The sequence below is a fragment of the Mustela putorius genome, unplaced genomic scaffold, assembly GCF_011764305.1.
Source record: "Mustela putorius furo isolate JIRA1106 unplaced genomic scaffold, ASM1176430v1.1 tig00003896_pilon_pilon_pilon, whole genome shotgun sequence".
Classification (NCBI taxonomy): Eukaryota; Metazoa; Chordata; class Mammalia; order Carnivora; family Mustelidae; genus Mustela; species Mustela putorius.
The window spans coordinates 7,401,156-7,417,221 of NW_025422045.1; the positions used below are offsets into that span (position 1 = coordinate 7,401,156).

General features: G+C 41.2%; 1 protein-coding gene across 9 annotated transcripts in view; it reads right to left on the reverse strand.

Moving 5' to 3' along the window:
* Window positions 1-16,066, reverse strand: part of HERC1 (HECT and RLD domain containing E3 ubiquitin protein ligase family member 1) — a 186,960-nt gene that overhangs the window by 6,746 nt on the left and 164,148 nt on the right. For all 9 annotated transcript variants that reach the window (XM_013059547.2, XM_013059545.2, XM_045067489.1 and 6 more), the window contains 14 exons: window positions 15,976-16,041; window positions 15,702-15,827; window positions 14,380-14,518; window positions 13,169-13,350; window positions 12,294-12,449; window positions 11,447-11,569; window positions 10,079-10,181; window positions 8,300-8,469; window positions 6,536-6,674; window positions 3,988-4,157; window positions 2,787-2,956; window positions 2,350-2,515; window positions 1,439-1,515; window positions 391-643 (listed from right to left, as the gene is read on the reverse strand). In XM_013059547.2, coding sequence (XP_012915001.1) covers window positions 391-643; window positions 1,439-1,515; window positions 2,350-2,515; window positions 2,787-2,956; window positions 3,988-4,157; window positions 6,536-6,674; window positions 8,300-8,469; window positions 10,079-10,181; window positions 11,447-11,569; window positions 12,294-12,449; window positions 13,169-13,350; window positions 14,380-14,518; window positions 15,702-15,827; window positions 15,976-16,041 — 2,040 coding nt within the window. The remainder of the gene's footprint in view (window positions 1-390; window positions 644-1,438; window positions 1,516-2,349; window positions 2,516-2,786; window positions 2,957-3,987; window positions 4,158-6,535; window positions 6,675-8,299; window positions 8,470-10,078; window positions 10,182-11,446; window positions 11,570-12,293; window positions 12,450-13,168; window positions 13,351-14,379; window positions 14,519-15,701; window positions 15,828-15,975; window positions 16,042-16,066) is intronic.

The window sequence follows — 16,066 nt, forward strand, 5'->3', positions numbered from 1 at the left end:
AAAAAAAAGAATTTTAAGGATTAAAAATGAGGAATCGAGGTAGCTGATCATGCCACTTGGTCAGAAGGGAATGTGCTGACCCATCTGGCTATAGTTAACCATTTCTTTGTCCTCAAACCAGGTTCGATGAACTCTGGTCGCCCCAGGCCTCCCTCTCCAACTGGGTTCCCTTGCTTGTCCATTCTAGCAGGCAGAGAGTAGACCAAAGAGGAAGAAGCGGAAGCTGGGTGCTGGTGCCAACTCTGCCCATGAGCGGCTTTTGAACCTTTGTGGGTGAGCTACTAGGGCTCACAGCAAGGTGAGTCAAACAGCAAGGTGAAGACCAGATCTGAGTTTCCCACAGCAAAATTCTGGTCAATACCAGCAGAACACGGACTGGCCAAGATTCACCTCATGGAAACTGTCCTCGGTAATCCCACTGTCTTCAATGTGAAGAATGCTGTTGAGGGTCTGCACGTAGAGCAGATCCACCTCCTCCAGGTCTTCCAGGGTGAGTGGGACACAGCACAGCTGCTTCCACACCAGAGGGGCCAAGTGGAGGTCCAGAGGCTTCTTTGTGCGAATGGCAACCCCCATTAAAATGCCCAAGAACTTAAACTGCATTAAATGTTCATCAAGGCAGGCGGAGGGGTTAAAAAGAAACCTGCAAAATTAAAGGAAATTCTTCAAATAAAACTGACCTCATTTCTATTGGAAATAAGTTATCAGACAGCTACAGCATTAATCCAGACCTGTGCTGTTCAATGCGATAGTCATTTGCCATATGTGGCTACTCAAATTAATTAAATAAAATTTAATGGAGTTCTCCAGCAACTCTAACCACATTCTGAGTGCCCAACAGCCACATGTACCTGGTAGCTACTCTTTTGGACAGCACAGGAACCATATTTTTAATTATTTTCAGAAGAGCTGTGAAAGAGCAACTGAATGGTCCTTTTGTCCCTGAGCTACCTGCTTCAGGACGCCCTATTTCCTAAAATCATTTCATTTTATCATTTACAAGTCCATGAAGCAGGATCCAAAATTTAAGGCTTGGGAAATTTAGGCATAACACAGAACTGCTAATACTAAGTGCTGTGATTTGACAGCGTATCAAATCTTCCTGATGAGTTCTGATGCAGAAAATTCTTTGTGGGGAGGCCACGTGGGCCTTCAGAAACAGAAAATAAGTCAGTTTTCCTTATCAAGTCTGGATTTCCCCTACCCCTCAATATTATCATTGAGTTGGTTCCATAATAGAGTCATGATAGAAGCGCTTCAGTTTCCTTATCTGTGAAAAGGGAGTAATAATAGTTCCCACTCCTTTGGGTTCTAATGAGGATTCAATGGGATAATATGTAAGAGCACTTCGAGCAGGGCCTGGCCCCCAGTAAGCACTCAATAAGTGAGCTATCATTATTATTGTAGATAGTCAAAAGGCACTCGATGACTGCCTCACCTATCCCGATTGTAGCCCACTTCTGCAGTGGCATTGGGAGAGGGTATAAGAAGGTCAACAATACCAGTTTCAAGTTCCTGTAAAAGAAAGAACAGTTTTTTGAGAAATGACAATCAAATGCATCAAGAGAACAACTAATTACATTAAAGATCATACTGAAAAGAGATTATTTTGAGGAATTTATAATGTTATGTGACAACCAGCCAACCAGCTGTCTCTATAATTTTTGTGGTTTTAACTTAAAATGAAATTACAAACATTCCCCCCATGGAGAAAATATCCTGTAGTTTGCAGAACTGAGATAAGAAAGTCAATCCAGGGCAGGAGCTGGGGTATCTCTGAGCAGGGTACAGTGATATTCAATAGCAAACAGACCCAGCGAATATTAGCTAAAAGTTGTTTTAGTCACAGAATTTATCAGAAAAATTCTGCTACTAGGCAAAGAGGGAAGGGTCACAGTTGACCTGGAAGCAAACTTGCCACTTCAGATATCAAAATAAGAGCTCGTCCAAACTCTTAGTATTTGTTTTTCTAATTCCACTAGAGCCTGACAGTTCTACTTCATTCTAAAAGCACCAGAATTAATCAGGGCACATGGGTGGTCCTGGATTTGTCCATTACATAAATGTAAATATGTGTCATTACTATTTCTTCTGCCTGCATTAGAGCAGGACTGTGAGTCACTAGTAGAGTCAGGCACTGACATTTACTCAGTAAGGTATCTTCACACAGATGCCTCAAACCCTTGCTGTAATTCACTTATTTATCATTAACAGCATGATTTTTACATAAGGCTCACAAATGCACCCTTGCGACATTCATAAGAACGTATGAGACAGTAGGCACTGGAAATGGTAGGACAGCCACCATCTGAACAAATGACTCAGCAAGGGGATACCGCGTGAATATACCTGGCACATCTCTGTGATCGTGTCATCAAACACTCCCCCAGCGTCATCAGCCCCTTCTCCAACCAGCTTCACCTTCCACGCTCGTGAGGGCAGACGGAGGTCTGATGCATTCAGTTTAACAACTTGTCTTGCTATTTGGACAAAGATGGGCTTACACTTCCGCCCTCTTCAAAAAGAAAGGGAAAGCAGAATGAAACACAACTCTAACTTCCCCCCAAACTACCACTTCCCCCCAAACTTCCCATCGGGGATGAACACACTAGTTTAATAATAGCTGAGCAGCGGGCTAGGCCCACTGTGGCCACACTGGGAACTAGGTAAGCACCGTTACTCTCTTAGTTTACAACCCAGGAAGCGGGAGCTCACAGATTAGTCAGGAATCACATTCATCTAAAAAAGTGCTGGCTAGCTAGTGAAACATACACACATATGCTAACCTGGTTGATATCCTCTTTACAGTAATTTGAGGTCCATAGTTTTTGCCTTGAACCATGGTTTTTCCTATGGAGCGCACCATCGGGAGGGTATAGACTCTTGGGGCTAACAGAGGCCGAAGCTGTCCCTGTACGATGCCCCATGTGCCAGCATTATAATGAGATGTACTGCTCTGTAACAGAGAGAGAGAGCTTATCACAGATGGTACAATTCAAGGCTTCCTAGAAAGAACACTTTTCACTTTCAGAACATAATTTTTTGGTTTAAAAGCATAAACCTGGATAGCAGTAACTATTGATAGTTTTTAAAAAATATGTTTTTCTGATAAAATATACAATGATTATTTTCTAAAACTTGGAAAATACAGAAAAGGACACACACACGTGTACACACTGAATCCCCGCAACCTCCACAGTCACTCTCATCGGTCTCCCTCCAGCTCTCTTCTACGTGTGCGGAGAGACACTCCTCCCATTATTGACAACACACTGTTTATGTGATACTCTGCTGCTTTTCTCACTTAACTCTTTATCACCAACATTTCTCCTGCTAATTTACAAACGGTTTTTTTTAACCTTCTGTTCAGTGCTGCACAGTATTCTGCTGCCTGGCTGATTACCTGTTTCTAACAATGATCTGTCAAATCTCTCACATGTCCTGTGATGGGTTACCCAAGGATTTCTAACAGTTTTACAACCAAAACACATTTTGGCAGGCATGCTGACACATTACACAAGCAAACACAGCCAGCTTGCTTTCTTCCTAAATTACTAGACTGTTCTATAAAGACAGTCAATCAGCTGCATTTACTTTCTCCCCCAGTGGGACCCAGAAAGCTCATCTGTGAGGCGATCAGGAAGTCTCTGCAATGTGTCAGACTCATTTACAGAGTCACTGTGACAGTAGGGTGACACACCTGTGTGTGCCTAGATATAGAAATCACATATTGGACTTTACAGAAAATATGTGCTTTGCCATTCGTATTTCCTTGAGCTCCAGAAAGACCAATACATAAAAGGAAGACTCCTGTGTCCAGCAGCACAATTAGCAGTATCTGGTCTATCCCTAAACCAGCAGTAAAATGGAAACGGAACTGGTGCCTTTTCTACCTCTCTTGGGAGCTGAGAGCAAAAAGCATTAGCCATGGGAGAATACCCCAGGGACCTGGTAAGCACGGGCAGTGCTCCCAACCCAACATGTTACCTGGTTGTTAGGGCTGAGGTTCAGGAGCCTCCAAGAAGAGTACATGAGGTCAGAGAAGTGGTAGAGCAGCCGGAGCCGGGCCCTCGCGGTGTGGATGCTCACCTCCCGGAGCGCCCCATACTGGGGGGGCACTGTGTCGGGCAGGCCCAGCTGCAGAGGTACAGACACACCTGCCATGAAAGCAAGCAGATGCTTATAAAGGAGAATGTACTGCTTTCATTTTCAGTATTTTGAAAATTTTCAAACAGAGAGGTTGAGATAAGTATACAATGAACATTCATTCCACCACCTAAATTCTAGACTTAATATTTGCCTGTATTTGCTTCATCACGTGTTTATCAATTCCTCTCTCCATCAACTCATCTTTATGCTTTAATGCACATGTGTTATTTTTAAAGATATCTTGTTTTATTTATCATTATGGAAACTTTTTTTCCCCTTTAGTTTCCCATTTAACTATGGGACTTAAACAGTTCCTTCACAAAAGAACAAAAACAGGGGCACCTAGATGGCTGAACCCATTAAGCGTCTGCCTTCAGTTCAGGTCATGATCCTAGGGTTCTGGGATCAACCCCCATAATAGGCTCCCTGCTCAGTGGGAAGCCTGCTTCTCTCTCTGTCCCTCCCCGCCACTCATGTTGTCTCTCTCATGTTCTCTTTTTCAAATGAATAAATAAAATCTAAAAAAAAACAAAAACAAAAACAAATCCCAAATTCTTCCTTTTGTATTTGATAGCTGCCATCTTCATAAAACGTAAGATGTGAGCCAGGACCAGGTAGGCAATTCTGGAAAATGGGAATGGGCAACTCAGCAGTCACCTCCCACACTTCCTTAGGGATCTGACAGAAAGTGACCATGATGGAATGAAAGCTATGGGTGCATGATTCATGAAAGCTTCGTACTGTGAGAGTAAGATCTCTGTAGAAGCATAGACTGTATTCATGGTTCCCCTCTTATTAAAAACATCTAGAGTAAACCAACACTTGCCTTATTTGAGTTTCATGTAAATAAAGATTTGCACAGCTCAATTCCATTTATTTTACTTCCAATTGATTTCATTAATACTGTCAACAAAAGCTAACATTTATTAAGTATTTCTATGTGCTGAGCACTATTTTAAGTGCATCACACCAATTTTTCATTTACTTCTATAGCTCTTTACAACAGGGGCTATTATCACCCCATTTTACAGATAAGGAAATGGAGTCTTAAGATCACACAGCTTGTTAAGTAAAGCATCGAGGATTCAACCTAGGCAACTTGGCTCCAGAGTCTGGACCTTTAACCACCACACTGCAGAGCCTCTCTCCTGAAGTGGGAGTGAGATCTCTGTGAGATGAAGAGGACTCTGAGTATCAAAATTTACCATGGGTGAGCAGCACTGCTCATTCTGGACTCTACTAATCAGAAAACATCTCTTGCTTGTTTGGAATCTACTTGGTAGTCCTCATTTGCTCCCTAAGAGTATTTAAAAGAAAAAAAAATCTCTACAGTGAGTCTTCTCCAAGGACTTAAAAGCAGAAGTCAGCAAAAAGGGAAGAGAATGCTGAATTCCTAGGCACAAGGTTACTTCAAGGAAACTCTAGTTCCTGACATACCAGAGAGTAGTATAAAGAAAGGGCTTAAGGGCCTGGCAGAGAAACAGCCCAAATGAAAAGAGATGGGTAAGGAATGATAAATGCCCCACACTTGCGGGGAATGGAAGATGGATCCAATCTGGAGAGTACTCAGCAGAAGGTGAAACACATAAATACACATTTTATTTTCTTTATATCCTTTTTTTTTAAGAGATTTTATTTATTTCAGAGAGAGAGTGAGAGAGAGAGAGAAGAGAGCACAAGCGAAGGAGAGAGGCAGAGGGAGAAGCAGACTCCCTGCTGAACAGGAAGCCAGATGTGGGGCTCAATTCAGGAACCCTGGGATCACTATCTGACCCAAAGGCAGACACTTTAACTGACTGAGCCACCCAGGCACCCCTTTATATCTTTCTGTAGTTCTGGGACTACATAATGAACAAAAAGGTAGAAACTGCCTATCAGTCCTATTACATGCTGGAGTAAAATGGCAACATTTTCTTCGTCGTCTTCTTCTTCTTCTTTTTTTTTTTGCTGTGCCAACGCACAGACAACATCATGTTTCAAATGGTTAACTGCAGTGAAGAATCTGACAACTGGTCTCAGACCTTTGAATCTTTACTCCTAATACCAGGCCTTAGAAAACTATGATTCACCACTTCTTCTGTGCATGAAAAAATACTTAGTTGCTGCTCTAAAATTATGTATTTTTGCTTGCCAAAGTGATATGTTTTCTTCTTTTGGGGGTGCAGAGAGGAAGTGCTTTGTGATGAAGTCTGCAGGAGAATCACCTGCTATGAAAGGATTTACAGTGCTCGGAGCACCAAGAAGGCTTGGTTGTTGGGGGGCCTGGTGGTCTCAGCATGATGCCTGGATGCAGTGGGAAAGCAGCAAGCAGACAGCACGGCTGGGGACCACTGAAAGAGAAGCTCTGAAAGAGAAGCTGCAGGACTATGAATATCGCATCTCTCACCAGGTGCTCTTGGAGGGACAGGCGGCGCTGTCCAGGCAGCACTGTGGCAGCGGCCAGCTGAGATCTGCCGAACGTTTTTCCCTTGCAAAACTGTTACCAGGGTTGGTTCTCGAACGTGGTTGGTGTGGCCTAAGCCAAGCTGGGAATACATTACAAAAACAAAGAGTCAATTAAAAAGAGGAAGCAAGGAAGTCAAGATGATGCAATCTGCCTTAGGTGGTAGGCAGATAGAAATAAATATCTATACCAAGCAACAGCATCAAAATGAAATTAATTCTGATTTTCTCAATCGGAATAGTCCTCATAGCTCAGACTATCTCCTAAAAACTTGGCTGCAACAAGGCCATTCCAAAGCTAGAGTTAAGTCTTAATGATGGAACACATCCTTGGCTTCCAATTCTAAAGAGGAAATAATTCTTAGAAAGTTAAAAAAGTAACAGAATCATCTATAGAATTTTTATTTTAAAACACAGATTTTCTTCTAACATGGTCGGCCAGGGTAACAATAAACAATTATAAAAGCATACAGAGAAGGAGATTTTCATCTCCAGATCTCTGTTCTTAGGGTACGAGTGGAATACCCAGTGTTTGAGCGGCTAAGCACCTCAACGTCATTAGGGAGGATCATGTCAAGTCCCTGCCAATGACCTCCCTAAGGCGTCTTCAGCAGCTACTATCTTCTCATCAAGACCATGTGCAACTACAAGGATGAGCAGCTTCCCCATCTGTTAAAACAATGATGAGGTGACCACAGAGTCAAACTGAGGCTACCAGGAGTAACACTAGAGACCTTGAACTTGAGGGTCTCTGGCTCAATGGGCAGACAGACCCAGAGAGGATTTATGGAGGAAGGGGATGTGGCTCTGCATCTGGAGGGCTGAAACCCACTATAGCCACAGGCATCCCAGACATTTCCCACCCAAATCCCTCCCTCCTTCAGATATAGGGTAGGCTGAACACATCAAATTCTTAAATCTTTCTCAACCTCTCAGAGGCTCAGTTTATTCTTCTGTAGAAAGATTTCCTGCACAAACACAAATATCCTATCTACAACATACTATGTACGGTACTATGTTCTATTATTAAATATAAAAGTATTGTCGTTTCATTCTTTCCATGTTGCAGATCAACTGATGCTCCAGGGCCTAATCTCACAGACTACAGTTAATTAATCTCACAGATTACATTAAAAACGATGATGATAGTAGCAAATACCTCTAAAGTGCTGCTTACTATGTGCCGGTTTTTAATGAGTGCAGACACACACATATACTCAGGTAATTCCCTTAATCACTTTGCTATACCATCAGATTTTTTAAAAAACCATGGTATAGGGACGCCTGGGTGGCTCAGTTGGTTAAGCAGCTGCCTTTGGCTCAGGTCATGATCCCAGCGTCCTGGGATCGAGTCCCGCATCGGGCTCCTTGCTGAGCAGGGAGCCTGCTTCTCCCTCTGCCTCTGCCTGCCATTCTGTCTGCCTGTGCTCGCTCTCCCCCCCCTTTGATAAATAAATAAAATCTTAAAAAATAAATAAATAAAATAAAAAAACAAAAACAAAAACAAAAACCATGGTATAATTCTTACTTTTGCCACAATTGAGAGAGACACGAAAAACTGCGCTCACAAATCAATCTGTCCCATGGCAAAGTGATATGTATGAGGCATTGTGGTTAAATCCTAGGGTTTCCTAGCTTATCCCTTCCACAAATGAGGGACGCTGTCAGAATTCTAGAATATGAGAGGACAAGCAAGATAAATATTTACCTGCCCTTCTGAATTGCTCCCCCAGGCATATACATCTCCAGTTGATGCCAAAGCAAGTGTGTGCTCAGCTCCAACCGCCACATCTTCGATAATCACTCCAGCCAGGACAGGGATCTGCTGTGGTCGATTGTGATTGCGAGCACGCCCCTCTGGCAAGCCTATCAAGCGATCTAAGAAAACAGTAAGAAGAAACTTATGGATGGGACACAACAGTCCTTTTGTTTTCTAATGAGTCATTTAACTCTTCTAGTGGAATGGCAATGACACATTTAATTCATGATGGTAAAAGCTGCCATTCTGGTAAGGTGTACTAGATCCTAAGTGAATGAAATCTGAAACAGTACCTTTGCAAAGTGTCACGGGCTCCTTATTCATAAAATAAATAAATCTAAAATTAGCAGCTTATTTCAAATCAAGAGACACTTGGTTTGAGTGTCTTGAGACAGCTTATTTCAAACCAGTATCCTCCTATTTGAGAGGATGGCACATAGTTAAGAAAGACTCTATGGTTCTTACATTCTAAGAAAAGACATCACTCAACTTCTCTTGTCCTCAAACTTCTAGCCAACTTCTCCCTTCACCTTTGTTGCCAAACTTCTAGAAATTACAGGCCAGCCCCACAGGGGCTCTTGCCCCATGGCCTCTAGAACTGTTTGGCATGGCCACCTTCTGCAGTCTACCTTCTCTCACCTACCTTCTCCTACCTACTCTCACTACTGCACTGACGCTATACTCTCAAAAGCCATGAGTAGCTCCTAACTGCCTATGGCAGGAGCCTCTTCTAAGGCTCTGACCCCGAAAACCCCACATAACCTTTTACTGACCTGGCCTCAGTGCCTCCTATCCTGCAGAGACTCTGTACTACCCTGGCTCACTGGTGACCTCTCTCACCACTCCTTTCAAAGCCAATTCCCCTGAGTCCTCTTTCTGTGCTTACCGGCCTTCTACTCACACCCTCAGAGTTCTATGCACTTCTTTTTTATTCTACACTCTCTCCCTGAGTTTCTTAGGGCCTATTAACATGGTTTTAAATACTAACATTATGCAAATCTAAATCTCTATAACCAATCTCTTTGGAATTCCAGATCCAAATCCCCAATAACTTGCTAGACATCTCCACACATACATCTAGGGTATATAGCTCCAATTCAATAGGACCAAAACGAAGTCCCTTAACAAGTTCCCCAAAACCAGCTCCCTGTTCTCAGTTAGTGACATCATTATTCTTCCAAGACTAGAAACTTTACTCATGACTTATTTCTTCCCCTTCCTCATACCTGCCCTACACACTTCTCAGTCACTACAACTTGCTAAGAAGTTCTACTTAAAAAGGTGAATATACTACCAGGGAATCACACTGTGGATGCTTGGGTTAGGAATGCACTCAAGATCTGAACCTGAATGCCTATGAATTCCCAAGATCCAAACCTCCATTCCCTGGAAGGGCTGGGGAATTAGATAGGGTCCAGAGGAGTACTTATGGCAGCACAGTTGTAGGCAGCAGAAAGGAGGAGGGGAAGGGCTTTGGCAGGGACTCTTCTAGCAAGAACAAGGGCTTGGGCAAGAAAGGCCATCAGTGGGGAGGAGAGTTTGTCCTTATGACAGAGTTCATGAAAAAAGAGGAAAGTAGCTAGTGAATGAAGGTCATAGTGGCCATTCATCACCCAGAACAACAACAAAAAACTATTTACAGCACTTTTCTCTAAAACTGGAAGGCAAATGTTTATATAATACATGTATATACAAAATAAACAATGTAATGCCTAGAAAATGCCTTACCTTGACCAAAGGTATACACATGACCATCTTTGGTCAATGCAACAGAAAACTGAGTTCCACAAGCAACCTTTTTTATTCCAATTCCACAAAGGACATCAACTTTCTGCAAAATAAAAGTGTAAGGCACATACTTTAAAAAGGAAAATAAAAACACTTTTGAAATTGCCTTGATTGAATTGAATTGAATTGTTATAGCATGTATAAACTCAAGGACTAACTTCTAATACAAATAATACTTGTCACCTAAGTGTTTCTACTCAAATCCACACTCCTAAATGTTATTTTCTCATATTGCTCTATAAATTACCTGAATTTATTGTGGTGGGGGTGTTGGGGAGGGGCATTTGACTAAAACCCCCAGGACCTCATGTGAGTGGAATCACTGCTCTGTGCAACAGAGACCAGAGAGAATCCTGGAGCCTTTTAAACAATACTAGGAGACCATGTAAAGCCATGGGCTGCTCCCAGTTAGACTTTTTTACTTTCAGAGGTGATAATAACTGCTTTGTATGTGCCCCAGAGATGGTCTCCTGGCTTTCCACATCCATAGCTAAATATTCACCAGTCTAGTTATCAAAATAGTACAGATTATTTATAATAGGGTATCTGGAGTTGAATATACATTAAATATTTGTAAATCAAGCTGCTTGTTAAGTGTGTTAGGAAAATACACGGAAAGAACTGCAAAGACAGTCTTCTGCAGAGCCAAGAAACCTTCTGTAATGTGAATATTAGTTTCTAACTTATTTATTATTTCCTATATTTCCTTTTTATTATTATTATTATTATTTTTTAAAGATTTTATTTATTTATTCGACAGAGAGAGATCACAAGTAGGCAGAGAGAGAGGAGGAAGCAGGCTCCCCGCTGAGCAGAGAGCCCGATGCGGGACTCGATCCCAGGACCCTGAGATCATGACCTGAGCTGAAGGCAGCGGCTTAACCCACTGAGCCACCCAGGCGCCCCTTTTTATTATTTTTTTAAACAGAGGCACATATCTGTACAAATTAGGCGTAATAATCAGCTAAAATGGCAGATGCAAGCACAAGGATATAAAAGATTGTTCAAGGTTCCCTCCCTCAGGCACCCTGGAGATATGTCTATAACTATTTCTTCTCTACACAGGAGATAGTCCTACACTGTTCAGTCTGTATATGGGGACAAAGGCTTATCCTTGCACAGTTTTTACATCCAGTTTAGCAATTAATGGCTTATTTAAAATCAAGATCTAGAATGCTGGGCATTTAAAAGTAAGCAACAGAACTTCATTATCAATTACTAAAATTATAAATTTTTCCAACTAAAAAGAGGCACTGACATAGATGGATACCACACTGTCTAAAACCCTAGAATAAAGATGATACTGACCTGAGGGGAAGATTTTGCAGTGGAATTTCCTAAGCCAAGTTTTCCATAGTCCCCATCTCCAAAAGCCCACACCATGGAGCCATCCGCTGATACTGCCAAAGTGTGGTTTAAGCCACATGCTACCTAAAGAAAGAACAGCGTATTCAGTCAGAGCACCTAAACCATATACCTGTTTCTGGGATTCTTTTTTCCCATTTCAGTGAAAAACTTGGCTACATATATTTTCATTTTAATTTCAAGGGCCTTCTGCATATGTTAAAAAAATGCGCCAATAAGAAAAAATTGCTAATGTCCACAAACAAGAAAATAACTTTTTTCTTTGACGTGAAATCCTTCAACTATCTGTGGCTAACTTAGAATTGGAGGGCATAAAAAAGGAAAGGTATGCAATGAGTCAAAAAATACATCAGAGACAGCCTAAGGAGTGACACAGGATATGATAAAAACATCTCCTTATTAAGAGGTGATCTCAACGTATACAGGATAAGTACTACTTCAGAGCAGCAGTACCAATGATGCCGCAATTCAGACATCTACTTCCAGACTACCAGACAGCAGTCACAAAAATTTGTATAGTTCAAAGGTTTTATATCAAGCTGTATTATGGAAGGGGTTGTAAAATATTTGCATCCTGAATTAATGCTTTCATTTGTCAAATGTAACTTGAAATAGGAATTTTCATATTGGAAAAAAAAAATCACAAAAAATGATCAAGTAGGCCAAACAAAATGTACATGAGCTTAAGCACAACTGATGATTTTAGTCTTATTTAAAGGACAGTGTCTTAGTATAATAGAGGAAAAAGAAACTATGGGCAGATGAAATATATTATTGATTTATTCCATGCCTGTCCAATCTGATATCCCTCCAGTGCAGTCACTCTCTCTGGAAGTTTTTTGTTAGAGGTGTTTCCAAGACCCAATCGACCGTAGTCACCATTGCCAAAAGTGAACAGTTTGCCGTCTGAAGTTACCACTGCTGAGTGCTTGAAGCCACAAGACATCTACAGACAGAACCAAGGAGAAGAAAAAAATTTAAGAAGAGGGTACACCAAGAAAGAACAAAATCAGTCATTTTTGGTCATTAATATGGTAATAAACTTCACTGACAACTCAGCACCTTCAAGACCAATATGTTCTACCTGCCCAAGTGGGCTTCCTGCTTCCCTAAGCCTGACGTTCTCATCATCCTCAGGAAGACCAAGCTAACCAGCCTACCTTAGAAGAACTGCTGCTATGCTTTAGCTGTGTACAGATGACCTAAACCACATGCGAGAGTAAATGGGGAAATCCTCTGTGATCTCTCTGGTGCTATGCAATTTTATAATTATCATCCGAGATCACTAGTCAATTTTCCAGAATATGGACATGAACTCAACACTTGTAACAATAATGATAAATGTTAAGCTCTGCATTCAACCTATCACTGTATCAAGGACTACAGAGCAGGAGCTAAAGCCTATTGTGTTTCTTCCAAGCACCTGAAGTATGCTTGGGCCCAGCTTGGGCCAACCAGTTAGCTCAGGAAAAGGGAGTCTGTCTTATTACCAAAATCCATTCACACTTCTAATAAATTCAAGGATGAACAGCCAAAAACAGTGGATCTCTTGTAATAACTCAAAATACATTTTTACTATTATTTCCCATTAACTAAATTTGAGAACACTATTCAACAACTAGTATGTTTATCTTCAAAGGCAAACTGATCCACATCCTGTCTGACCTGCACCACTTCTTCTCCTTGTAAGGCCTCGATCTGCCTGGGGCGCCGCTGTCTGTCACTGTTCCCATGGCCGAGTTTACCATAATCACCATCTCCCCAGCTAAAGACCTCTCCACTTTCAGTCAGGGCCATTGAATGCCCATCAGAACCACAAGAAGTCACCAGCTGGGTCACCACAAATCCTGGAACAGAGCAGAAAACCAACAAGCGTCACTGGATGGTAAAACTCTTCACCTGGAGCTGCTACAGAATACTCTTAACATGGAAAAAACTCTTTACTACAAAAAGAAAAACAGTGTCTTTAATTTTAAAGCAAATTTGAAGCCATAACCTAGTAAACTGGGAGCTGTCACATAAAATGATAACGAGGAAGAAAAGGAGGGTTGATGGGAACAGTTTTAGTCACCAAGGCTTATGTTCTAACCACTCCTAGAAATGCTTTACCTGGAATGTCTCCTTTTTTACTTTCACAGGGAACATATGAGGCAGATATTATCATCACCAATTTACAAATGGGTTAACTGAGTCACAAAGAAGTTTAGTCTGGCTTGTGCAAGGTCCTAGAGGCTGGATGCAGTAGTTCTAGATAGGAGCCCTGCAATCCCATCCCCAGTGCTGTGCTCTGGGAGGAAGAGATCTCAAGAGAACTCAGAACTGTTTCAGAATTGGTTCTAAACACATCATTACTTGTACGTTTTTACTTAAAAAACCCCTCTTTGCTCTCTTTGAGAGCTTTGGAGTCACTAAAGTTGACGTTAAGAAACAAGCCAGGAGCTCCTGCAGTGGATTCTCCAGATGTAGTCTTCTTCCCAGTCAGAGAACGCTGGCTGAGATGCCCTGTAAAGTCTTTGGTACATCTGCAGATTTCCATATAAATTGGTTTTTACTTTTTAGGAAACACATGCATGATTATTACTGCTATTAGTGGTTGCCTAACTTACTGTTCTACAATTTTAAGAATTTGTTTAAAATTTTCAGTAGGTCTTAAAATAGTTATTTATAACACTGAATTCTAGCACTGCCATGATAAATAGCTTGCAAAAATAACACAGCTTAAAATGTGGAAATCAGGCTGTATATCCTAAATGAGAATATAAAGAAGTGAAAACCCTGACTTTACCTAGCAAAGGTTTGAGATGAGTTCCAACATAAGTTAACATTCCTATAGTTAGGCCATAGTTTCTGATCAGCTTTTAACAGGATAATTTTACCTTGTAGGGCTGAAATAACTGTCAGCACATGAAGGTCATCTGAATTTCCTTGTCCCAATCTGCCATAACTTCCTTCCCCACAAGCCAACACTGTGCCATTGGCCTGGATGACAAAGGTACAATTCTGACCACATATCACCTAGTATAAAAACACACAAACAAATTATCTTTTATCATATAGCTTTACTTAAATGATTTAAAATTTAAAATCTCACTTAAAACGATTCTATGCATACCTAGGATACCTTTAATTCTTCTATCCTCTCACTAAAGAGGATGGGTTGATATTAAGTATGGGGTTCCTACAAGCTCTTGATTATTATAAAACTACTTAACAAAGATGTATGAGGTGCACTGAACTATTTAAAATCATTTAGAACTATCTTATCTTCAGGGATTTCAGCCTATTGTCCAGTTTATCTATTTATTTTGAAGATGTTCAGAGAAAGAGGAGGAGAGAATATGGAGCAAACTCTTCACTGAGTGTGGAGTCCAACATAGGGCTCAATGTCACAACCCTGAGACCATGACCAGAGCTGAAATCAAGAGCTGGACACTTAAGTGCCCCACCCAGGTGCTGCAATTGTGTAGAGTTTATTTACTTATTTATTTTTTTAAAAGATTATTTGTCAAGAGAGAGAGAACAGGGGGAGTGGCAGACAGAAGAAGAAGCAGGGAGCCCGATGCAGAACTCAAACCCAGGACTCTGTGATCATGGCCTGAGCCAGAGGCAGACGCTTAACTGACTGAACTACCCAGGCGTCCCACAGAGTTTAAATAATAACATTAACAACAAAACAAAAAAAGAGGAAAGGGTGAGGAGAAACATTTAAGACTGGCTAGAAATCCATCAAGAGGCAGAAAGCTGAGGGGATATACACAAGAAAGAGTAGTGCATCCTGGAACTTACTAAGGCAGAGAAGAATGGAAGAGAAAGCAGTGGCCTGAGAAAGGGTTTGGAAATATGCTACCACGATTATTAGAAGAGGAGAAGGGAGTCGATGAAATCTAGATAAAGACTCTTGTAAGTTAATAACCACAAAACAGAATCAATAATTAGGAGTGTGTTAACTTCTATAAATATGTACCAGGCAAGCTTAATCATGATGTTAATTCATTACACTTGGAAGCAAGAAAAAATTTAAAAACTTATTAACAAAATGTAAGGCTGATTAAAAACCCTAGAAGCTTTCATTTAGAAGGTATACATCATGACTTTGTTTAGTTATTCCCCACAATGGATACACATAACCTGACAACAAGGAAATCAGAATTGTTAGAGTTCTCAAGTTTCTTCCTCCCTTCTTTACCCTGTCAGTTACCTGTTGGGCCTGTGAGAATGAGGGAGCTGCTGCGGGGACCATTACATTTCTTCCCGCTTCTGCCAACTGTCCATGCCTGCCAGCACCCCACAGGTAGACATCACATTTACCTCCCAGATGCCAGTCCTAAAAAAACCATAATCATCTCAAAATTAGATTTAACCATTCATTCAAACAAACATGAGCTAGCCTCTAAGAGACACCAGGTTACAAACAAACGAGCATTTAGTATCAGAAGATTTAATGAGAACTATAGGTAGTTATCTTCACTGACCTCAGGTCTGGAAGTTGCCCAAGACATAATTTGTTCATCCATGCCATTAATCCATTTACTGTTATCCTGCAAGACACAACAAACACCAGGA